The sequence below is a fragment of the Megalops cyprinoides genome, chromosome 24, assembly GCF_013368585.1.
Source record: "Megalops cyprinoides isolate fMegCyp1 chromosome 24, fMegCyp1.pri, whole genome shotgun sequence".
NCBI classification, from domain to species: Eukaryota; Metazoa; Chordata; class Actinopteri; order Elopiformes; family Megalopidae; genus Megalops; species Megalops cyprinoides.
This window is the reverse complement of record NC_050606.1, coordinates 12,750,416-12,777,320: the sequence shown is the minus strand read 5'-3', so window position 1 is coordinate 12,777,320 and position 26,905 is coordinate 12,750,416. Positions and strand designations below refer to the sequence as shown.

The window sequence follows — 26,905 nt, the reverse complement described above, 5'->3', positions numbered from 1 at the left end:
ACAAAATTTGCCCCAGTTGCAATGGCTTCAGATAGGACTTCCATGGCTTCAGATCCAGCAAGGGGCTTTGCCAACATGCTGCTTTCTTTTGAGCCAATATTGCAGCTCTCTAAGTGGCAGATAGATAGATAGATAGATAGATAGATAGATAGATAGATGTGCCCACACCTAAATTATGAAAGTGTGAACAGAAACTAAAGGCTTGTGGAAAGCAAAGAATTCAGAAACAATTAATTGTGAAATTCATGAAATTAATTTTCATTCATTTGTGATTCAGTTTGTTACAATTTGTTTGATGTGGAACTATTCAGATGCATGTTTTCAATTCTTTGACTGATTGAGAGATTAGCTTGACAATATGCAGTGGGGTGGAGGGAGTAAAGAAACCCTGCTCTAGAGGGCACTAATCTACAAGAAAATCTACAACTATCCCTATCTTTGGGTAAAGGGAGAGGGTGCTTTACTATAACAAGTGGTACCAGTAAGCACAACCCCCAATGCTGCTCACTTATTTCATTTCAACGTGACACTTAATTCAACCAAACAACAACCAAAATACACACAATACCTCTGCTGTCCAATGAACGAACAGCTGAATAAAATTACATGTCAGAAAAAAAAAATCAATAAAAGCCCTGCATTCTTGTGCATATACATCATTTGTGGCTACAGGCTATCAGTATATACTTTGCTGCGCCTGTGGGCCTCATTCAAACAATTGCTTTGTCTTTAAGTTTGAGTAACAACTAAACAATTATTACATATTGTTCTTCATGTGATTAGAAATTTGATTTCAGTTATCACTGAATAAGTACGAAGTGCATTGTGGTTGAATCTGGGTCTGTGTTTATCCTTTGGGATTTTGGTAAATGTGTGTGTGTGTGTGTGTGTGTGTACGAGTTTTGTGAGAGAGAGAGTGAGAGAGAGACAGAGAGAGAGCTGGGGGGTGTTTAAAGGACATTAAGCATAAAAAAAACATAAAAGCCCTAAAAATCATTTTTCATTTGTCGAAATCAAAGCACAGAGATTAATGACACCGAAAATTAATATTTGTAGCAATCAACCAGTGTGTGTGTGTTTTTTTTTTTTTTTTTTTTTTTTAACTCAGACCAATTTAAGGATTTCATGGAGTTGATCCAGATTTGTTTTCCTATTTCTAAAGTACCCACAGGATACATGTTTAGAGAAAACATGTAGTGCATTTTCTTAGGCAGGTCCTTTCATTCTGAAAATGGATTCTCATCCATCTTCCTTTTGTTAATGTTACTTGCCTCTGAAAGGATCATGACAAATGATCAATAAACAGTCTTTTGCACTGGGTATACCGACCCCATACTATTCATATCAATATATTCACTCAATAAAAATAAAGGGTTTCACTGAAATACATGTCAATCTCGGCCTATGAAAACAGTAACTCGGTTTACAACAAAGGATTTTCTCATATGTTTTATACTTATGCTATCATGCTTAGACACATGGAATGTACAATGCAATAACATTTCATTCATTTACAATAATCTTTTAAAATATATTTTCTGCCTAAAGCCAATTCCTAGCTGTCTTCAGAGTTTAAATCCTCCAAACCAAACTAATTACTGCCAAATCAAATTTAAACTATACTGGTAACCCTTTTTCCAACCCAAATACAAGAGAACAAAATGTCCAGCTAGCGAGCACATTTTTAGCCACCACGTCCACATTGAATAGCATTTTGGTGAGTACTCTCTTATTATAATGCCAGCTGTTAGTTCAGGTGGTTTGGGCTGGAACCCTGAAAATGAATTGGGATGTGCCAGGTCCTGCGCATCCCAACCAAATATTTGCAGTCATGGGACAAATTCATGTTCCAGAAAAGTTGGAGTTACTGGGCTGACTACTTATACAATAAATTTAATGTTGCAAATAATAGCAAAATAATCCCCGATAATTTTGCTTCTTCCTTTCCCATTATTAGTTCAGACTTCAGGATAACTTACATCACCTACTGCAATGCATTCTTCAATTTCAATGAAAAGGGAACATTTTGATACTTTCTATAATGCATTTTTACATCTTAATTTAATGGTGCTTTCCTTATGCATCAAACTGTAAGCAAAGTGCTTATCGACATCGTGCAGTAATCCTACTGAAGACAGTATTAAGGCATGCTGCTAGTTTACGTCCATGAAATCAACAGCACCAGTGTTTCCAGCTTGACAATGGAATCTTCATGATTAGATGAAAAATGCCTTATATTCATCATCAGCACTTGCCTAGAAGAAGAGTTCAGTTTTTTCCCCTTAATACTACATTGCTTGAACATGGATAAAAATGCAAATGTGAGCTGTGAGCTTGCTGGGATTGGAATCTATTGTGGGCAGGCATGGGACTTTTTTTGTAAGATTGTGGGACTGGGGTGACATAGGATGGGTGTGGACAGATGTGGGATGAAATGTTATGGGATGAAATGTTGTGGGAAAGGGCTGGAGCGAAATTGAAAACTGAGCTCTAGTCTGGAGCTCTCTGTGTTCTTTTCATTCATTTACCGAATGCAACCATGCCACCTGCATCTGACGCACAGCATGAGCTACATGCAGGGCTTCACTTGGTTACCACTTGAAGGGAGATAACATGGAGACGAGAATGACGCTGCTGCTGGGAGTAGCGTTAGCTTGACCAGCAGAAGGAGCAGTTGAAACCAATGATGCGGTGCAGTGGAGAGGACACAGAGTGAAATAACTTCCTGTAATGCATCGAATTTCAGAAACTCACAAAGCAAATAATAGTTCTACTATATACTGTATGTAAAATGATCTTGCATTAAAAATAAATCTAGCTGAATCTTAATTTCTCAAACATTTATGTCTGATTATAGCATCTCCTAAAACATAACCTTCTTTGCATGTTTCAGGAAGAAAATGGGTTAAAACATTTTAACTTCAAACAACGAAGGGAACATTTTGTGCTTCCAAGACAAGACTTAATTTAAAACGCTATATGTGTCTGGTCGGACTAGTAAGCTGCTCCTTATGTCATCATTTTTGAGCCAGGGGCATGAACCTGGGTCCCTCTCTTGCAGTTTCCACAACACTGATCATTGGATCAGCACTTCAGGCGCCTAACGGCATGAAAAATAAAAGCTTTTCTGTCTGGGTTGTGACAGCTATGTAGCTGGCCCAAAATAATGAACTCTGTTCACATCAAAATAAAGTTTTTAAAAGGTTTTAAAATACAGCAAACATTTTATCGTGCATGCCACAGTGAAGAGGCTTAAATAATCAGGTTTATTGGATGTAAAAATGTATGGATATATAGTTGGTTTCATTAGATAGAAACATGTATGGATACAGACATGATCTTTCACATACAGAAACAACATTTTCATGTCCCCCATTCCAGTGTAAAATGTTTGTCAACACATTTTGCAAGCAGTGCTAAAACATACATTAGTATACATTTACATAAATATGATTTTGACCAATGCTATTTATTCTGAATAAAATTTTCCCGCTTCCCTGACATACACTGCCCATGAAAACCTATAGCATATGGTCACATGATTTTCCATAACTTCAAATGGCAAATTTATCCTTGCCAACAGTTACTCTATCATTATTATTGGCAAAAATATTTGGAATGGGTTTTAAGGATCCCTTTTAAGAGTAAAGCTGCAAACCTTAATACGCCTCATAAAAATAACGTCAGCCAAACAGCAAAACACAACCCATGAATAGTATACACATATTACATTTTATATGACAGATGGGATGCATTTTACTTATGGATTCACTGTCAAATATGGGACATGAAAGGATGGAGAAAGGCACATGTTCTAGTATGGTCTAAAATGGTATGTTACCCAGATTCCCCACACAAATTAAAGATGTTCCACTTTTTGGTGCATATCATGAATGAAAACGCCCAGTTTTTTGTGCACACAGAAAGGCGGTGAAGTCTGTGTAAATTCTGGCGATTAAGTAAGTAAACCACACTTTTTAATCAAACTAATCCAGTTTAGATGAAGCAGGTCTTTCTCCACATGAGTCAAGCTGCAAAAGTATTATTCTTGTCATGACAGTGAATGTATTTTTCTTTTTTCTCAGATTACCTCAAAGCAGTTGGAATGTATCTGAGCCCTCTCTCCTTTAAACTATTCCTTGATCATATGCTTTGAAAACTTACATTTGGATTCCATCTGGAAATCACAGTTCAACAGAGATCAAGATGAAAATATGTTGCAGCAATGTTGCATGAATTTCATTATAATCTTAAAAACTTCTTATTCATTTTCATAAGATTATATTTAACTGTTTTTTAAGCTTTTACTGTTTCCTAATGTCATAACTATTGTTGTAATATAATTGCATGTGGTGTGTTTACTGTTAATAAAACTTAGGAAAAATATCTATTTCTTGACAAAATATCATAATTAATAAGATATTTATTGAAATTTAAGAACTCTTTTTTCAGCTTCCTGTCTCCTTTGATAAATGTAGAGATGACTGTATGACAGATTTAAAGGAAGTAAGCAAGCATTTGAGGTTTGAGGTAAGCACGTTTTTCCTGAAACCATGCTTTGGAACATCATCAATTTTCCATCCATAGTGCATTCACTTCTGGCTTTGTGTATCACTTTCTGTATTAACCACACCCGTGATGGATAAAAACAGCTGAAGGAATACAGATAAAGGAAATGCACCCTCTGTCCACCCAAGCCTTAAAGGTTGCAGGCTCAGATCCTAGGTGGAGAACAATTATTCTACCCTTGAGTAAAAGTACTAAACCTGGATTGCTTCTGTAAATATTCAGCTGTAACAGTAGATGACATTATAACTGTAAGAGAAGTAGGTTGCTCCAAACAGGGGTATCTGCTAAGCCAGTAAGTGACAATATTTCAAGATAAATTTGAGATAGAGTGTGATAATCTATGTCTGTTTTGACATGTATTCATCTGTACTCCAGAGCCAACATTATTGAAAAGCTTGTGTGCTATGAAAACTTATAATTTATTCTACTTTTCCATTTCCTGTGTTTGAGTAGTAATTTTTGCACACTCGTGACAAAAACGTTTGCTCAAGGGAAAAAAAAAACAACAAGCTGCAAAATGGTATCCACTGCTAACCCTCAATCCCTTGATGTTTCAACATCATCCACACCCTCCTGGTTTCTGTCATCCCACTTTAATTGCGCTGTGCAAAGTCGTGATGTTTCTCTTCTCAGTCCTCGGCAGGAGATTTGTAAAGACAGCTATGGCAGTGTGCTGGTATAGGCCAGGGCAGGGTGTTTTAGCACATCACAGCATGTGTTCTCAGAATGTACAACCCTCTCGCTTCTTGCTCACTGTCCTGGCTCCAAGTCGTCGCCTGGAATGAGTGCACTCTAACAGCTTGTCAGGAGGACCTCTCTGTGGGAAAGATATTGAGGGGATCACTCGGCGTGCCTCAGAGGTTAATGCTAGGTGTTGGAGCATCTGTTTGCCTCACACTTTTGTCAAAGACGGCCTGTTTCTCACCTCCCAGTGGTACGTGATACGTTGCTACAACACCTTCACAGAATAAGGGACAGACTGCTCTCTGTCACGACATTCACTTCCACTTGAGTTGCAACAGTCACATCTGGTTTTAAAGTGATTCTGATTAGAAGGGTTTTTTTTTTTTGGAAAAAGAGGCTTCAATCCGAATTGAGGCCTTGATTACTTGTGCACAGAAAATCAAAATGCAATTAGTCTGCCCTTTCTTTGAGATAATGACAAAATTTCAGTTCAGCCAGACACGGCGCTTGACCTCCTTCTTTTGGAGTTGGATGTTAATGAAAACTGACTTATGCTCACTGCTGTTAAAGGAATGAGTTCCAAGGAGGCACCCCAGAGGCACACCATAACAATAGCACCTCACTTTCACACTTGGAAAAAGAGCTCCAAACATTTTCCTCTCTGTTTCATCCTGGGGATGTTAATCAGGGCTGCTCACTTTGGCCATTAATCACAAGATTTGGTAACATTTGCAGGCATTGCAGAAGTACACAGTTTTAATATTTTTTGAAAAGCTGATGACTGGATTTCTGAAATGGTGACTCATACCTGAAACTGTACCATTGCTCTCTGGACACTGCTCTTAAGGGAGCAGTCTTAGCCATAAACAGAGCTCACAAAAGCCACTCCGTCTTGTGAGTTTTCTACTCTGTAGAAACTGGCAACACTAAGCAAACATTAAAAAGTAACAACATTAAATTCCAAATGTTTCATTCTTTAGATTCCCAAAAATCCACATGAAGGTAAATCCCTTGTGGCATAATTCATCTGGAAATCACTACCAAGGTTTCATCTTCAATTTAAATGATCAACTTTTTTGTTTCTTTTCACTATTTTAATATTATCATTACATTTTAATAATCAGCATATCTCACAACATTGCATGGATACTTATGTAGAGTGATTAAATCACACTCGATGTAATATGAAAAAAATTAAATGCATTATGCAAATTGAGCTTTTTTAAAGCTTTCTTTAAAAGTAGTTATTGCCTTGCTGTACTAGAATATATTTATTTAATGTAATATAGATGGTCTTAATAGTGTTTAATTGAATTAGGACATGAATGTAGTCTGCTACCATTGAAAACCAAGACATTTTTCTATGTTATCTATTCTGCTGCATGTGTTCCTATAGCATCCTCCTGTGCAATACCGAACTGTTAGGCTGCCTGATCCATTTTCCTGGCTCTTGTGTCGTTTTTGGTTTGCATTTAGTCGGCCAGCATGTTTAACTTCAATGTTTATTGAGATTGATGACCTAATTACATGTCTGAATGTAAACCTAGACTGCCATGCATCTTCTGTAATCCTCAATAAAATGTATTCATATGGTTTACAATGCATAGTGATATGGGTTGGTCCGACTAGCCTAATTATCCTTAGAAACATTTTTTTAATTTAAAATTATTTTTAAACATCATATGCAATTATGTTGGTGATTATAGTAGTTTCTTCGTATCAAACAAAAATCTGCATCACAGGTAGATTTATTCTAGAATGATGGAATTCAGTGGAATTATGGGGAACAGTGAATGTGGCATATCAAGATAATGAACCTATATGGTAGATGGTTCACTAAACCCATAACTGCCAGGCAATCTGCTGTTCATGTAATGTAGGCCTTTGTGCAGTGAGGGTTAAATGTACCACAATAGCAAGCTAAATAATTTCAACTTTTTATCCAAACCAAGTGAATCAAACCTCAAAAAATAATTCTGGGTTCTATATCCAAAAGGTGAAACCCCATAACACTGTGTAATCCATCCTGCCTCCACAGTGGCCCCCTATAATTAAAAAATATGCTGTTCTTGTGCCTTCCAGAAGCATTGCACTCTAATCATGTAATATCCCCTCATCTGTTATTGCTGCTGTTTGTTTGTTCAGTTCTTAGCCTGAGATTTGCTGTGGGTGGATATTAATATTGCAGCCAAAGATCAACGGTAACACGATCCAGTGATAAATAAGCTCCAGACAACACAACCTGACAGGGAGGCTGAGGGATAAAGGCTAAGACTGCGCAAATTTGGTTTTACTGCCGAGCAAAGATGTCGCACACGGTGACTGTTCAATCAGGCGTGGGCCGACATCCTCCGAGATGACAGTGCGAAACCATGGCAAGGGTTCAAGGTATTTCACATTCTTATAAACCCCGGATTCCACCAAATGTTATGCAGTGTTTTATATGCAAAATCTGACATTACGTGCTTGTGTCTGAGGGTGTAATTTACTTGTATGCTTTGGATCAGATAGGTGACCTACAGAGAGGCAGCCCGTGTTAGTAGTAGATCAATACAATGCTAACAGAAGACATTCAATAACCCTCACCCAACCACCACCACCCTTAGCCTGCTCCCAGGATGCAAAATCATGCCATTTTTGGTGTTAGTCTTTATTACCTCCCAACACTCGAGCTGTAATGAACCAAAGAACACATACTGCTCTTCACAGGTGACAGAAGCTGATGGTTTCAGAGATAGCTGCTCTGTTTTGAAAGAAAAACAAAACAAAACAATGACAGGCCACTTGTCAAGATATTTCATCTAACAGTGGCTGGAGCTGGCGTGATAAACAACACACCCTTTACTAAAAGGAGTATATCAATTGGTCTTTTCATGGAAGATCCATCTCGTCCAACCTCATAAAAATGAATCTCACATATTAAGCAATGGGTAACAAAGAGTGGGTTGCATGGTGTCAGCTTCGAATTTATTTCTACATTCGGTCGTATAATGAATAATGCCTTCTGCTAAGCACAAGAGTATGTTTTCTGTCCATATTTGAGTGAAGCACAAAGGGAAACACTGCAATTAAAAAGCAAGACTGGCTCAGAACTTTGACCCCAGAGTTTTATCAAAAACCCACAAATGCTGAGATAATGGCAGATTTCCTGAGGCAATCCTCAGACCAGAGAGATATGAGAACTGAGACAGGATACTCAGATCGGCACCACTGCACTAAAATACGCCTCCTCAATCACTGTAAATTGACCCACTTCTCAGAGGCGCAAAGGCCAAGCCTCAAAGCCGCAAGAGAGTGCATTTCAGGATGTAAAAAGCGAGGGATTATGCTGAAACAATAAAAGGAGCCACAATAGATAGTCTGGGACCCCCGCTGCTTTGAAAGCCATTTGTTCTCTATCGGAGCCTTCTCTCTGAAGATGCAACGTGTTATTGGTCTTCATAGGACATCTGGTTTTCGCTTCATGTCTACATTGGTTGGAAGCTCCAGGGAAATTGGAATCAGGATGTTGTAAATAAAAGTCGATGGGGCCGTAGTGTGACCGAAGTCTCCAAGACATCCAGTCAGCATTGATCACGGAGAATGATGGAGAGACTTCACTTGCAGCTCAGTCAGCAGGGCGGCGCTCTGTGAATATTGTGAATCAATGACTTTCAAAAAAGACACCGAAGGCTCAGATGTATTTCCTTTGCTCTTTGTTGATGGCAGAGGGAAAATTTTCTGCAAGCGTGATTCATCTTGTGCACAGCATTTTGTCCATGTTGTTTTGGCTGGAATCTAGCCACATTTGTCGAAACAAGCAAAGCCTTACAGACAGTGATATGTCTAAACCTCCCTGATATACTCAATCTTATCTGAAGATCTAAGTATACAGTCCTTGGAGTTATCACCATTTGTAGGGGATATTTATTTTTCATACTATTGTACTGAAGGTGCGGAAACTAGCCTGTATAATGCACTTATGCCATTGCAAAACCAGATTCACTTCAAGGAAGTTCATTTTCATGCAAAGCCATGCTCATGTGTGTGCCTCTGGACAGCAGAAGGTTTCATGTAGGCAGTGGTTATGTTGCCTACATGCTAAATGGAGACATTTGCTAAATGGAGACAAAGCAGAACATTGTTGAACATTACTGCATTACAACATTATTAATTATTGTTATTATTATTTTATTATTAGTGGTAGTAGTAGTAATAGTAATAATAATAATTTTGTTTCTTCAATGATTATCGGAACTGTGGTCTTTACAGAAGATTTCCAAGACCTGACTTGAGGACCTGCCAACAGTATGATCCACTAAGGCAGTCTTCCACCAAAAATGTGTCTCTCCAGCTTCCTTCAACTGTCACACAGTGGAGGTGCTTTACTAAAGAACAATAGTGACAACTTTGGAGCAGAGGTATATATTGTACGCACAGGCTCTCCAACTATTTTCCCATTTGACAATATCACCACTAAAGCAGTAGGTATACAAAATAATGTGAGAAAGAACATTTCATTTTCCCCGCATAAAACGACATGTATGTTGCAGGTATCCTGATGACTCCATTGTTTGCTTCCAGCCTGTCACTGATGTAAGGAGACATTTAAAACCTAATTTTTTTTTTAAACACTTAGTGCTCTCTTTGTTTTATTATACACAATAGACAGCACTTGTAAGAACGTGTATATACACAAGAGTTAGTCATCTTGATAAAACAGAGCCTAGAGTCAACACCTGCAACAGACACAACAATGACACAGCCAAGTGCCACTTTACTCAGCGATGCGTTCAGTTGCGCTGCGTCCTGCCAATATGTGTAAAAAAGCATCAATACTTGGAACTCAGAGTCACAAAGCAATCAAGACATGTGCCTATACATAGCTACATGAATCATTACTCATCAGCCTGAAGGGGGATTTCACAGCACTATCGAGAATATTACATTACATTATTGGCATTTAGCAGACGCTCTTACCCAGAGTGACTTACATCAGTTACAATGTTATCCATTTATACAGCTGGATATTTACTGAGGCAATTTGGGGTTAAATACCTTGCCCAAGGGTACAACAGCAGTGCCCCAGCAGGAAATCGAACTGGCAACCTTTTGGTCACAAGTCCTGCTCCTCAGCCATTATGCTACACAAATTAGGATCTACAATACATTTACACAAAAATATTTAGATAATGAATCCTGCTCTCCAATACAACGTTTAATGAGCTCCTTCTGTCATATGAGTAGACTTCCTGCTCATGACAGTGATATTCAGTAACATTGGATATGGCTGTCTGCATGATTGCAACAAATCAAATGTATCTATGTCTATGCTTAACTTTAACAACTATTTCTGCAAAAGGTTGTTTGAATGCACATAAACCGCATCAGAATGTAATGGTTGGTTGTAGCTGCACTTGTTAATATGCTTTGATTAGGTGATTTCAAGGTCATTGCAAACCCTGCATTCTCCCAGCATCTAATAACTGCAAACATAACCCTAGAAAATGTGCTTTGCCGTTTCAGCGATTCATACGTTTCGCCCCCCCCCCCCCCCCCCTCCTCCTCCTCCCCACCCCCACCAGCGTCCAATCCGTCCAAGGCGAATCATGTTCCCCCACCCTGGTGCTGCCAAGCAGACATGCAGAAGGTGCTGCACTTCACAATTTTAATGGGCAGGAGCTCCCTGAAGGACCAAACCCTTGGTCCTCATACTCTGTGCCTCATTTCTTCAATATGAATAAGATCAGTCCATTTTTGTCAACCTGGTGGAACTACATTTGAAAATTGAGTTCAATATCTAACAGTAATGCAATGTCATCAAATGCATCAATTTATTTAACAAAATATTGTTGTCTTCAAGGGGATTTTTCTCTACTGTGAATGTGTTTATACAAAAGGTTAGATGTTAAGTGTATACAGTATATATACACACACACACATGCATATACAAAAGGCACTTGAGGCACTATAAGGAACTTCATATTATTAAGTAAAGGTATTTTACTCATTCATATTCACAACCTCTGTAACATAAAATTAATGCACTTCCCCCATGGTGCAATCAATACAAAACAAACTCAGAGTGAACAATGGGAGAGAAAATTACCATATGTCAGGTGTAAGTCAGTCTTGTTTTTCCTGTAGGGGAATGCCGTGAAAGGTGAGCGACCTGCGCATAAATACAGTGTGCATAAATACAGTGGTTTTTATGTTCAAATGTTCAAGCTATGTACATCAGCACTTCACCTAAATCTAGCCCCTAACCCCCCCTTATGTCAATGCTTGGTATATTCCCTGTGTTGATATGCATGTTTTTTTTTTTTACCCATATTTGTGCCGCCTTGTCAAAAGTAATCTCCCAGTCACAGCAGTCTCAGAGAGGTGCCTGAGATGAGATCAATATGACCAATATCTCATGGCTCCACAGTCCTGGTTTTTGAAATGAGCTTTTGCATGTGCGTTGGCCGCTGAGAGTTAGGCCTCCCTAGTTCATTCACATTGTTGCTTCTTGAAGCGCCATTATGACAACGGATGGCAGAATTTCATGATTTAGTATTTTGAAAGAATTACTATTCTGGGAGCAAATCCAAATGCATTCCTAAACTGATTCCTAAATCTACATTAATTTGAATTATTGTCTTGTTTTCCTGGATACTTATATTCTGTTATATTCAATTCATAGAATCATTTAATAATATTATATAATCATTTTGAAAAAAAAATGTATAATGGTTCATTTGACCCCAATCATTACCTTTTTGTACTCTATTTGCCCAAATGTTCTTAATCTGTCAATCAGTAACAATATCATGATGATCCAGAACAAATTATAAATAGTCTACCATAATGATACCAACATGTCCTAGAGGGTTGGCTATCTGTTACTTTCTGTTACCACTGCATTACTGCACCTTAGGCATATAAAGTAAATATTACAATTCAATGGCTCAGTGTCAGAATCCATAAATAAAAAGGAGTGCTATGATATTAGTTTGCATTTCCATTTGGTAACTACTATCCTATAGTGTGTGTGCGTGCGTACGTGCGAGCGAGAGCGAAAACGCGAGAGAGAGAGAGAGAGAGAGAGAGAGAGAGAGAGAGAGAGATTGGTGTAAAGCATTGTGTGTGGTTTGGAAAGAGGAACATGGGATTTTGCCTATCATATTATTTATGTTCAATATTACATACATAGGTACTGTCAATTACACGATGCTAAAGATAATGTACAGGGGTTAACGTTTTATGGGTGTTAACTTTTCAGACAACCAACCTGGCAAGGACACGAGGACCATACATGTAGAGAAACATACAATCCAAATTTGTTAACATGTGTGGGTGCTGTAGGCGTACAATAATTCAGCATTTACAGTGGTTCAGTCACTTCATTCATGTACTATACCACAGCTAGTAGGCACATAGCGGAGTCGAATCTGTGTGAATGTGTAGTTGTCGTGAGGGGGTGGGAAGAATGTCTCTTTTTCAGTCGTGGCTTAAATCACATGTACGACCGTGCGGACCAATAGGATCCTGTCACGGCTCTCTCCCAATACCTGCCTCCCTCTGTCTCTTGTCTCAGTCCACACATACCAAACGACGCGGAGTCCGAGCCGTCATCGTTTTACTGCTGGAGCGATCTTAAGTCTGAGGAAACTCAAGTATCTAAATTTGCCTTGAAAGAGGCGGCGTCTTTATCTTTTTTTTGTGATGGCGAACAGGGGTTACTTATGCCACAGCTGGTTTACGATTAACTTCTTAAGTATAAAATAGCATACTTCACAAGGTAGATGTATGTTTTTACATGGTCTATCTTGCATCCCCATCCGTGAATATAGTTTGTTTTGGTTCTGGCTATATCCGTGGCAGGAGAGAGAGGGAAAGAGGCAGGGGAGGACTGTAAGTCATACGCACCATAATTAAACTGGCACCTCCCATAGATCCGAAATGATGCCGTTTTAAAACTTTGGTTTCAAAGTGTCCAAACCGGTCCTTACATTTACAAATAGCGAGATTTACTTAGTCCTGATCGTAAGCAAGAGCAGATTCTAGGATTCTTTAGGAGAGCCACAATGTGAAATTAGCTTGCCGGCTACTTTGATAAGTTGGTGTTGTTTAAAAGGACGGCTGGCGACTGTTTAGCTGACGTGAACAAACTTAACGATAGTACAAAGTCTTTCTGGCTAATAACAGGAGAACGTTTGCGCTTACGAGTATGAGAAACATGTTTCGAACTGCCAGATGGACCCGTTTCTAAGGCATCAAACCAATGAGCTAGCGTAAAACAAGAAAAATGCAAAAATAAATACAATTTAGAACGTCAAACTCAATAGTCTTTTCAGCACTGAGAGAAAACACTTACCAAGCCACGGTTCTATTTTAAAGCAGTTCCGACACTGAACCGAACATTGTGTGTAATTATCATGCGTCTTTCAACCCTATATATAGGCTATACTTTGCGTAACGTGTATTCAATTTACTTAACGACTGAAGTTTTATTTTCTTCATTTTAAGAGAAACAATTTACAAAGTTGAAAAAAAAATCCTTTGAAAAGTAAGGCTGGGGGAAAATATAAAGAGCTAAAAATATAGCGCTGGTTTCTTCTCCACAAAGAGTCATTTGAACTTCCCACCGCAGAGCGAGCGGGACGTAAATAGTTTTGACATGTGGATGTAATTTCTGAAGAAGAAGGAAAAAAAACAGACAGATGCAGAGAAATAAAAAAGAGTGAGCTCAGTCTGAATGCGTTACAGATTTGAAAAGAGACGAGGAAAGCCAAGAGATTATTATTTTATATATATTTTACGAGCCACGGTCCGCTACGTTATGGGGAAACGGATGGATTAAAATGACTGGCTCCGTGGCACCGATTTAAGTGGATGAAAACGTCAGTGAAAAACACATTTAAGTGACAATCAAACTGTATGAAGTTGCTTTCTTGCAGCGGATCTTGGAGGTTCGATTGAGCTGGTTTAGTATGGGATCCACGCTGATGTTCCACAGTTTGGGCATTCTGCTCTGTTGCTCGGTCTTGAGCAGCGTCTACGGTCTGGTAAGTTCCTTTTTCTGATCGGACATGTGGCATGTTCCTTCGGCAAAGTTGAAGGGTGGTGGAGGGTTCACCATACCTGAATGTGAATTTAGTTATTCTGTGCCGTTATCAAAGGTTTAGTACGTTTTGTGATTCTGACAAATGCGATGTCTCCGTTTTAACATACACAGTACTGTAACGCCACATTCAGACACTTTATCATTAATGTCATTTACATATGCCTTCACTATCGTATTATTTAATAACTTAACGTGAGCATACCTCGGAGTCGCCATCCGCTCCGCACGCGTTACAGCCAACATAGTCGTTTTGCTGTTTCACATCGAATGGATTAAACTACAGTTTCTTAAAAACGTACTCTACCGGGCAATTCATTCATCTGTAGTTTGCGAAGAATTCATTCGTCGTTTGTGTTGGCTGAGTACATTTCATTTTTTTTTTTTGAGAATCTTGGTTACAGTACCACGACTTTTTGTTTCATTTTGTTTCAATGAACTCAATAGAGGTTATTGCTTTAGCAGTAACTGTTTTACTCTTTGTAAATCCAAACTCTTCTCCTATGTAGGAGACGCAGTCAACCCTGCGTTTTCAGAAAGAAAAAAGAGAGGCGTCCATTAAGATGGGTGGCAGAAGTAATGTGCTAATTACTTCCAATAGATAGCATTAGATTCAGAGGTAAGACGCAGGTCAACATCTGTGGTGGTGTTTGATTTTCGGTAAGCAGGGAAGAGCTGGGCAATTGTGCATGTGTTTCTTTCCGTGAGATGAAGGTATTCAGTTAGCAAAATGTGTAGATAGATCAGTAACCATACCCAACGTTTGCACGTTTTGAAGTACAGTAGTACCCTACAGGAAACGCAATTTCAAATGCATGTCAAATACTTGAATTATTAAATTTGTAACCACAGCATCACATTCAGTTGTGTGTTATGGCATGTCTTCACATAACAGGGATTTTTTTGTCTCTAGTGTTGGTTTTTAATTGCACATTTCATTTGTACTTGGAAGACTCCAAGCAATCCACAAGTAACGCTTTACAGTTTTAAAAAGGCATCAGTTGAAGAGTCTGTACTCAGTCTGTAATGGAAGAGCTTTTTCTCTGTGTTATCTAGTATTAAAACACCTCTGTGCATTTTAATAAGGCGCAACAGTACATTTATTTGGTGATACTCTGATAACTAGCTCCAGCTTTCCCTGTGATTCTAAGAAAATATACAGATTACAGTTCTGTAGTTAATTAATCACAAACACGTGCAGAGGAGAAAAGATCATTCCAGTGTTTAATGAGTTTCTCTTCAATTAAATGCGAGTTGGTATTGCTGTACAGAACCAATAATTGTGCCCATTCATTAGCTTGGAATTCCTAACACAGGACACATATCTCCCATGATTATCAGGGCCAACAGGTATATAAAGTAATTACCGTCTTATTTTCTTATTGACTATCGCCCTGATTGGAGATGTGTCACTCTGCCATGCTAATTATAGTTTACCAAACATATACCTTATTCTCAGACATGAGATTTTTTTTTTTGTGTGTGTGTGTGTGTGTGTGTGTGTGTGTGTGTGTGTGTGTGTGTGTGTGTGTGTGTGTGTTTCTCAGTGCTAAAATACAACCATTCAGACTATAACTAGGCAGTTCAGTTCCCCTGTTTTGCGCTTTATCTGGTCTGTCTCTAATTTTGGCTAGGGCATATGAGCAACTCCCCTTTCTCTTCAAAGGTAGCAAAAATGTCACAGAAACAATGAACACATAATTTATGTATATAAACAGAAGAAAGATTTACGCTTGTTAGTGAATGGTAAGGACAAAGCTGCTAAGTGTAAGGATTAAATAGGCCCCTCAGACTGTACGTCTAAAAATACTGCACTAGCAGACTGGTGATGGTTCTGCATGCAGTAGCTATGCAGTAGTGAGTGAAATAAGATGGCTTTGTATTTGTTGGCCAATGCATTGCAGTAAAGCGGCCCAAGTGATGAGGTACATTACAGTATTTTCGCAGTGATGTGGTGTATCACGACACCACAGCTGGCTCATGGACACTGGCCCGTCACGTTTATGGCAGGGACAGAAGAAACCAGCATCAGACCATGGCTGGGTGTGTGTAGTCTGTCCAGCGGTTAGGCTTTCTCTGCCGTTGATCCACTACCACTTGATGTTGGGCAGATGTTGCCTGCTTTTGATGGTGCGAGACTCATATGTGGTCATTTTCATGCATCCTTCATTTTCTGTTAGTGATGATGTGCATATATGGACCAACAGACCACACATTAAAACAGATCCCTTATCTGTGCATGCCTTATGTACAGAATCACTTTACTTTCCTTTAAATGTAGTGGATTCTGGAAGCTCGTCATTAGCCAGTGCTGACGAGAAACCTCTGCCACGTCTTTTGTTCACTTTTCGATCACTGCTCTCATTCTCTGCTGTTAAGTCTTACTTGTGTAAGGAATCTTTAAATGAATAAAGACCTAAGTGTCAGATTGTATAGCTGAAATTGTGCTGATTTCACAAGGTGGGAATACAAGCTCATTCATTCAACAGCACGTGTGGGATGCCAACCATTGAGATCTATTGCAGAACTGAAGCAGGCAGTCTGCAGGTATTCACTTCAACAGCCCTTTAAATGGTTGATCTGTTCTGGATAAAACAATTTGTACAATTTGAAAAGGCTGACAAGTGAACTACAAGTAATTTCAGTGAAAGAAACTGAAAGCTCAGTGCATGCTAAATCAATCTGATCTGGGTATGGAGAGCTTGCTGTTTTGGCTGTGCGGAAATAAGTGGGGCCCTATTGTTTGGCGGCACAGAAGAAAAAGTGTGTCACATTCAACCGGCCCTCTAATGGGTCCCATGGCCACATATTATATTTCAAACCCCCTTTGCCTTTACCTCACAGATAATAATTGAATGTAAACTAGACCTGTAAACCCACTCAGGAGGTGTTGTGTCAGAAATGGCTGTCCGCGCTGCCGTAGCTGCCTTTTTAAAAGCTCGGTTTAAGATTTTTGGTCTCAGTACCGGTGTTCCGTCATTAAGATCCCTGGCCCAATGATCACGGCGGAATGCTGACAGACCTTGTTAGCCGCTGCGCCCGAAAGCTGTCAAGTGTAATCCAGCGAAAAGCACCGGGAGACGTTTCCTGAAGTGCATTCCCCTCATTAACCTGCCAATCTCACGCCGTCGCGGAGTGCCGAGAAAGTGTCCCGCCAGATGCCACACTGTGGCTTCATTTGGATAACCCCCTCTCAAGGAAACACAACACTCCCACCCTGCCCCGATTGAGATCTCAGTCTCTGTTGCTCGCTCTGATTCTGTTGTGTAACATCGCGGGGATTAACGCCCCTGCGAGACGGGGGAGGATCGATAACTGTAACAGAATTCCGCGTTGCTCCGAGGCACTGATGCCTAAATGAAACAGGCTGTATGAAAGAATGTGAGGTGAGGTGAGATGAGCTTTTCTAGGCTGTGTAAACTGGGCACCCCTTCATATAGGCTGGAGTGGGGGGGTCGGTTTCCTTGCAGATAGCCTACATATAGGTCAAGCATTTTCGAGACATCACCAAAGGGTGCAGTAGCTATATCCTTAAGTTTTATGGGCAGAAGAAGATTTGTTATAGGAGTTCAACTTTGTCCAGCATACAAAATTAGCACTGGTCCTTCATTAAAAGCAATCCTAAATAACAAATCTGAAGATTGACAGTTTGATTTGGTTTTAATGTACTGATTGTTCGTTAACTTTTAATGCACAGATACAAAATCCACAACAGTCTCTATATGAATGAGAATGAATTTACTCAGTTTACACTGTGGAAAAAAACTACTCCATTTTTTCACTGCAAGACACTTTATCTTAAGATAAGACTCAGTTCCCTAAGAACAAATTCTATGCATCTCCCGTTTTAAAATGTTTAAGAAAATAAATTTAAGACATGCCTCTGTGCGATAAATCTTTAAATAAGGCAAAGAGTGATGCATTGCAGTTGAGTTATGATTACCGCTGATAGAGCTGATAGCCGTATTTAGGAAAAGTCTTTAGCAAAATGGTTATTGCGTGTGCTTAACGCAGATAGAGAAATCAAAACAGTGGAAACAGCAAAATGATGGATGGGTGGTTTTAGGGCTGATCCTTTCATGAATGAGTAAGACAGTGCACAGAGAATACACTGATGAAAATATTCCCTCTTTGATACGCATTCCTGGGCTTTATTTTTGGGTCTGACCACAATTTTTAGCTGCTGTTGGCAAATGGAACATTATCTTAAGGTCATTCAATAAATAAATCATATAGTAATGCTTCATTTATTCATTAGGGATATGTATAATGCATGTGTAGTATTTAGAGAGCATGTACAGTTATTACATTTTTGATCAGTTCTAGAGGAAAGTAATTACTAAGTTACAGTAATGGTTTAACTAAGAGTGCTGCATTTAAATTAGTGCTGTTTTTATTCACATACCCAGCATCACACCTTTGATAGACACTGAAATTACTGTCAGAAAGAACCTTCAGGTTATAATTTATATAAAACAAAGGACACTACATGTAGCCATTACAGTTTAGCTCATTGCAGTATATCTTATTGTATAACAGATGAGAATTAAATACTGCATTTTCAAGTCTGACAGGAGACAAAACCTGGAGAGATTTCAGTGGAGCAGTTAAATTGAGATGGAGAAATACAAACAGTAAAAAGAGCGATTTCTCTGTGGATGGGGCTGAAGACTGCAAAAAGCACTTAAAATTCCCTGGTAGGAGGAGTGAAATTAATGAGTTTACTGAACCAGGAGCTGTCACCGTATGTTACAAACACTCTCTAATGATTCTCCCAGGACGATCATGTGGAAACTCCTTCTGTCTCTGCAGTGTGTGTGTGCGCGTGTGTTTGCGTGTGTATGCGTGTGTGTGTGTGTGTGTGTGTGTGTGTGTGTGTGTGGCTAGGTCCTGAAATTAGAGCAAGTGAAAACAAACTTAGAAAGGTGGCCTTTAAAAAACCGGGAGCTGAGAACACGTAAAACTAAGGCATTTGTAGGTCTTAATTCTGAGGAGAAACCAGAGGGTGCAGAGGACAGGGTGCCTAGTGCTGTTGTAAAACCACAGCACTCTGGATCATGACAAACACGTACAAGATATAATATTATATCAGTGAAACATTGTGATCATTTGCAGAATCTCAAATTGTCTGCATACAGTGATGAAACTTTTGTTGAACACAAATTGGTCAGTGGGTAAAAAAAAGAACAGAATGCCACTGAAGTGTGGGAGGGATTTAGGAAGAGTGCAGGGCTTGTGTCAAAACCAGAAAAAAATTGCTGAAAAACTTTCTCCAGTGATTTATTATTGTAAGTCGTCCCCATAAAATGAAATTTCCTGTCAGTAGAGATATGAAAGGCATTTCTCTGGTTAGATTTTTTCCCTGGGGAGAGCTGGAGGGAAAGCGTGTTTTGGAGAGGTCGGAGAGCTCCCTTTTGTTTGACATTTCCCTCCTGGTCCATTTGGATGAGTAGGAGGATTCCGGGGCTGATTTCCCCCCCTGCTCCTTTCAAACACACGCAGGCACTTTGGGGGCGGTCGGCCTGCCCTTGCGTTCAGTGACACGGGTTTGTTTCTGGAGCACTGCTGGTCACGACAGCAGGGCACCCCTTGACACACGGGCAGCGCTGCTTCTCCCGGTGCGCGCTTTGTACTCAGGTTGTCACGGCGATGTGTCACCGGTACAGGAAGTCCCTGCACGGTTTATTGCCCGATCTTGTCCGTGAGTTTCCAGTGTCAACCTGATCTAGAATTTCTTCACAAGCAAGCGGTGGTCGGAAAGCCCGGATTCCGGGTGTACAATAATTAATGTCTTCCTCATGACTCTGTTTATGTCTGCTTAATGACTCCCATGCTGCTTGTCTCCTGGCACCACAACTGGACACCATAAATATTGATAATTGACAGCAAAATCAAATGAATGATTCCTTCGTGTCTTGCAAATTAAGTAAGTTATTTGATTAGGTTGTTTCTTGTTGAAGAAGCACATGACAGGATCAGTAGATGCCTCTGTGTTTAATGGGGAACTTGAAAGCTGATAATGGTCAAAGATAATTCAGCTCAATTAAAGGCGTCTCTCTGTGTTGTGCCACGCCGTCTTGTGAACTTTTGACTTGATACATTCTCCCCCCCGCCAAGTAAAGGGGGGCTTTTAATCCAACTGCTACAGCACTTTGTCCATAATGTTTAGCAGCAAAGAACCTTTTTCCCCCTACAGTGCACGATAATCTCAGGCTATGCTTTCCGCTCATTTCAACGCCTGACCCATGATGGTGTGTGATACTTGGAAAAAGACACAAAATTGGCTTTAATTTCAAAGTGGAAGACAAGCCTCAACAATGAACGTTTTTATACAGAGCAATACTTGTCACACAGACAAAAATGTGGAAGAAAGACTTGAGCTTTAAACCTTGAATATCTAGTCTCTTGCCTTGAGAAACAAAGGACAGCTGCCATGGTCTGACAAGGAGATCAGCTTTTGTGGGGGCTGCTTCGCCCCACATTGTGTATCTGTGAGTCCAATTAGGACATGCCGGACTCCTACCTCGCTGGGAGTAGAATCTTTTTTTTTTGTTTGACTGTGACGTCACACTTCAGTAGCGTGGCATTGCAGGTTGCCAGTGCTTCTGTTCAGAGTGAATCCCTTCAGAGAGAAGTCAAAGTAAGATGTCATGACCACTGCCTTATTTGAGGGGGCGTAGCTGTTGTCAGTGACCAATTGGAGAAGAAAGTGGATTATGAGAACCAGAAAGCACACTGTTCACACAGTCAAGGTAATGCTTTGTGTACAATGGATGGAGGGAAAAAAAAACCCACAGAGCATCTGGCTTTTGGCGATAACCATTAGGGCAGTCTAAACTGGAAAGCTTCAAAATCCGATAGCCACGGTCCAGGGTGCAACTGCAAATCAGCTGTGCCTAAGCCTCGTTACAGCTTAAAGCCCAAAGGTTGTGTTGTGTTTGACTGGCTTTATGTTGCTACTCAGCTCCGAAGGAACTACGCATGACTGGTGCAAGCAGCCCTGGAGATTAAAACAAGAGAGCTCCAAAACAGCCCTCAGTGTGTTTTTTTTACATAGGGCTCGCTGAGCTGGCATAAAGGTCAACATGCTTTTTTGTGCTAGAAAAGGACGATAAAAAAGTACATTAAAAGATCAAAGGCCAAGGAGCAGACCATCGGATTTTGCCTCTAGTGCTTACCTGTTTGAGCAATGAGAGGTGCTCTGTTTTTTAATTCACCCCCCCCCCCCATCCCCCCACATCCCAGTCCAAATTCACTTTAGGAGGACAGACAAAGAAATGCCGACAGTCTAGGACCATTTAATGACTCAATAACACGCCAGTGACATCAGTCCTCAAAATAAAGCGCTCTCTAAATACTAATGACAGTTGGCTGGAGTGTTGAGCCACTGGGAGACACTGGGTACGCACAATGCCTGTGATTTTGTTTTAAGAAAAATGTGACCAAAATGTTTATTTGCAGCTTGTTGGATTGCATGCACTTATAGACTTCTTGTGTGCAACAAAAAAAAAGCTGTAAAAAGAGAGAAAAAAAAACTGCTTGTACTTTTGGTCATGTCTATAAATTCATCAGCACAACAGATGTTTGCGTGTGATACAAGTTGCGGGATAAAGTGTGATTCCTGTAAGGGTAATTATCATTTGCTGTAGTGTAGTACAGTGTAATTGACAATTGACTTAGTGTGATTTCTGATGTTGACTAATAAGAATTGCTTTTTGTTTCAAAACCTTTTGGTACATAGATTTCATTATCACCGTTTCTCCTCTCCTGAACAAAAAAACAAGACCTATGTGCATTTAATATGTTTCAGCCACCAGGTATTGAATGGTCTTCTTTTCAGCTATCTGTCACAAACAGTAACTTCCACGTGCCTACCTTGTGGCAAGAACCTAATATGTTTTGTACCAATGCTGACCAACACAATTAAGCAAGTGTTACATTTCATCGTCACTTACTCAAGAAGATTTCATCAGTCACAGACAACTGTGAATTGTCTTTCTTCCTTCCTTAATTTGTAGCTAGAACATCAGTAGGGGGTGTATTCTTATCCATCACTATCTAACCCAGGGGTACCAGATTGACTGGTGAGACTGGAGGAAATGCTATTGACGAACACTGTAATAGGAACCACCCAGATCAATGAAATGCCTCATAACAAGACAGAGGACAGAGAATGATTGGCTAGCTCAGGATAAAGGCGGTGCACTCACATTTTACCCCTTTTATTGGGTGCACATCCTTAACAAAACGAATGAAGTGATGAGGGTGCACTCTTTAAGCACTGATATCAGTGCCATCAGGTTCTCAGCTGGATTTTAATCCTCTGTAGGTATATGGTGGGAAAGTCCTTTTTGAAATTGCCTGGAAACTGTGATAAAATCTGCTTCCTGGCAGATTGTAATTTGAAAATACAAAAACAATGACTAGACGGTATTACTAAATGCGTTGGTGTTGCCATGACGGCCATAACTTCATACAGAGATTGTTACTTGATTAGCCCCTCTATTCTTGGGTGTATGTGTGCCTGTGCGCATGTTATGAAGTACGAGTCATGATTGCAATCAGTCTTTTGGATTTCTGTCTTGCAACTTTGCTGGCACCGGAGGAAATTGTACAAACCTCTGTAGTCCGTTAACTGTGATGAAGAGTGACGCTGCCCATTCGTGGCTGTGTACTTCAGCACAATGGAGCTGATAAAGGCAATTATCCCCTTGTGGGATCTATCAAAGGAGAAAGAAAACCACCAGAACTGAGATTTTTCCCCCCTCCAGAATACATGTGAGTCGAGATAGGGAAGGAGTCTTAGTATTGCGAATACTGAGCAAAGTAATCCTGAAGATTATCCGTAGTTAAACATCGCAATCTGCAGTGAAAAGGCGACCCGTTGTTGTGCGTTTGTGTGTTTGAGTGTGCTGTGCGACTCCCACGGGCTCATGGGTAACACTTGAGAGCAGTGGCCCGGAGGATCGTGCCTCCTACTGGATGGCACGCTAGGCTAAATTGCAGGTGATAGCAAGGAGTCGGACACATTTATTCACCCCAGCTGCATTCCCTGCTGATCACCAGAGAGGAAAACAACATCTCACCAGCAAACCAAGCAACCAAGGATGAAGGTGGCATCTCTGTGTCCTCTTTCAGTCCCTTGCTGTCTTAAAGTCACAGCGTCACACCAGTTTCAAGTTTGAAAGCAGGGATGGGACCCAGTCGTACCATGTTGTCTGTGGGAAATACCATCAGTTCTGCCAAGCAACTTTCAAAACAAATATTAGCATTTGAATTTACTAATAATCAAGGGTTAATCAAAAAGTAGGTGTGCCATGCACCACCTGAAAGAGTGAAGTATGAAAAGCTTAGCGACCAGTACTTAGGAGGAAAGTATTTGCTGGCCTTCAATAGGGTAATAACTATTTGACATGTTGATGGTAATGGCTATATATAGCTCTACACCACTTACAGCTTAGTTCATGCATTTATTTTTTTCAGTTCAGATTTGAAGTCTGCAATTTCCCCACAAATGACCAACGTTTGTTAAATGGAAGACTGAAATCCTGCTTAGATGATGCTTCTAATGAAAGAAAATTATCCTAATGATATTCAGCATATACTCGCAATTCACAGAGAGGTTTGGGAAATGGCATTCTTCTGGCTCTTATCACTACAGCACTTCTGCAGTGTGGCAGTGATGTTTTGATACTGTAACACCATCAAGGAAATGCTAAGCTGGGAGCAGGCATATGTTTACCATTTAGTCTAGACTTAGGCCTAGTGGTCTGTGTGTGACTGTCTTAGTGCCTCAGTCTCAAAAAAGATTTTCCCAACATGGCTGTGAAAAGGTAATGCCATTCTGATATCTCTACAGTGTCACAGCAACATTGTGGGAGCACTACGTGTCCTAATTCATGGATTGCTGACGTTCCTACACACATAGAATTTTTGTGTGGAACTAGGTCACTGTCAGAACTTCTGCTCTCGGAGAAAAGCACGTTTGTCTTGGTTCTCCCTCAGTTAGCACAAGGCTGCTTTCTCCAATCAACCGTCGGAGAGAGAAAACATCTTAACTCTTGCAGTATTGCATAATGTGTTTCAATTTGTTCGATTCCAAAAATGAACCGATTAACAGCTACGACTGTACATCTTCAAATCACAATTTATACGAAAATATCCAAGGGCCATTAATTTTATTATGACTGACACATAGTGAGCTTTTGAGAAAGTTCATGACTCAGTCTCATAACTTGCTGGTTAATAGTGGGGTCTTCAGTTTCATTGACGTGGTAAGGTTATACCTTGGCTGTGTTTGACTCAGGAAGAAGTTGTTTTCTTGACTTCCCTTGACCTCTTCTGTTTTTCTTGCCTCTTTTTTCCCCTGCAAGAATGTGAGAGTGCTAGTAATTCAATGCTACTTTTACACCAAGCTGAACTGGTGGCAATTCTAAGACAGATTGATGATAAATATTCTTGCTGTCGGTTGTTTGATTGTCCTTCAAACTGCTCGGCATTTCTGAGGAATTAAACAGCAAAGACTTTGTGTGTTGGTGCGTACACTCATAATTTCTCAAAGGCTCGCAAAATGCCTCCAGGAATGAGTGCTTATGGTTTCCTGCACATGTAAGAGGAGAGTGCTGAAGAAAATTAAGCCAAGCTTTTTTCCAGAATATCTGATTTTGGGATTACTAGTCATTAAGCTAATTACTGTGTAAGCAAAGGGCAACGTGGGACAGTGATTAGGAAATCAGTGTGTAACCATAATGTTGCAGGTTTGAAACCTTGGGGGGGGGGGGGGGGTGTTCCTATTGCACCCCAGAGTATGGTACTTAACCTGAATTACTTCAGTAAATATTCTTTATGTTTTATGAAAGAAATCCGCAGAAATGTTGGATAAGTGTCCTGAAGCTCAGTTTTCAGTTTGTAGGTAGAGGAATATCAGAATCCAGTTATTGAATTTAGATTCACCTAAGGCAATCCACAGTTAACCACATGAGGCACGATTCACACAAATGTGGCTTCTGTACTGGGCTGAAATAGATGGTATGTTACATTCAATAAGAAGCAGGCAAATTCAAGTGTAAGAAGGAGCTGTTAACTTGTGTTATCTCACTATGCATTTCAGTGTGTGTTCCCTATGTTTGAATTCACAAGGTATTTTTTCATAACATTTTTTTTTCTCATTAATGATTTGACTAGTTCAGTCTGACAATACAGTTGTCCTTCAATTTGAGTAATACATTTGAGTGAGTATTCTTCCATTCGTTACACCAGGCAAAAGAGACCAGCAACCTCATACACAATAAACTGTGCTGCCCAAAGCATAGTGTGGTTTCACAGAACAGAGGACTGTGAGACACTGCTTACGTCTTTTGAGTGACTGAAGAACAGCTCACATTATTCTCAACTTTGTCTCACACTTGTGAGATGAAAAAGTTAAGGGAGTCTGTAACATTTCACATTGATGTGCCACAGGATGAAGGTCAAAATCTGCTTCATGTCCATACGTCAGTAGCCCAGGTCTCACCCTGGGCCTTTCATTCTGAAATCTGGTGGTTGAACTAAAAAATAGTAATAATGATAAAACTACAACAACAAAAATAATAGTTCTACGCCGGGATAGCGTTAAGTGATCAAGTCAGGTAATTCCATACAATAAAATTGGCTTAGATAACCTTGTATTTTTTTATTTCTTTTTTTTTTTTTTACAAATATTTTTTTCTGGAAAGCATTCAACATAGCTGTGTGTCCTTGATTTTTTTCTGTAATTTACTGTATGGTTTAACATATAGCCAGTATAGGTTTAGTACTTCTATTTTCTGAAATTTAAAGTGAAATGCATTTATTTTAATGCTGCAAAATGGACACAGATGCTTGCTGCATGCCCCATGCAAAATACTGGATAGCCTTTTTTAGGGTTAGGGTTAAAATTTTGATTTTTGTTGACAGATGTAATTTTTACTTTCCCAAACTTCAGAAAACATAGCCCAGGCTATGGTTTTCCTAAAATTTTCCTAAAAATTCGATTTTTGAATTAAGTTTTAAGCAGGAACTTCTCAAAAACCTGACTGGAGGTAGTTGTGACAAAGGACTTACCAAAATCCTAATGTCTATGCAGAAGAAGGACAAACATTGCAACCATCCGGCTCTAGTGAAGCCAGAGCTGGGATCCATTTTTTTTTTTCATGGTCCCACAAAAGCACAAGGCCATCTTTAATGTGGCTGGAGGGCTTTCATGGGGAGATGTTATGTAGGAGCCAAGCAAAATTTGCCGCAAATGTTTTCTGAAATGTTAATGCTGTTTGCAAGAACGGATTAAGGGTTTTGATATGTTCTACAATTCCAAAGCCACATATGTCATAAACGTGAACCCCAAAGAGATCATGTAGTAATGGTGTGATATATACACGTAATGTGGAACGTGCATACCGATTTGAAAATCATACATTCCAAATGGTCCTGTCTGAGCAAGTGTATGTAATGGAACAAATCAAACTTGGGTAATTATGGCATACAGTCAATATTATGTAGTTTAGGAGCAGATACGAGGCTAGCGCTAGTCCGACTCTTGTTACGGTTATC

The 26,905-nt window shown here is 39.8% G+C and overlaps 1 protein-coding gene across 1 annotated transcript in view; it reads left to right on the top strand.

Moving 5' to 3' along the window:
* The window catches only part of pth1r (parathyroid hormone 1 receptor), a 135,064-nt gene that overhangs the window by 17,642 nt on the left and 90,517 nt on the right, over positions 1 to 26,905 (top strand). Inside the window, exon 2 of the mRNA XM_036519555.1 lies at positions 14,175 to 14,282. Within this exon, the coding sequence (XP_036375448.1) occupies positions 14,175 to 14,282 (108 nt within the window). The remainder of the gene's footprint in view (positions 1 to 14,174; positions 14,283 to 26,905) is intronic.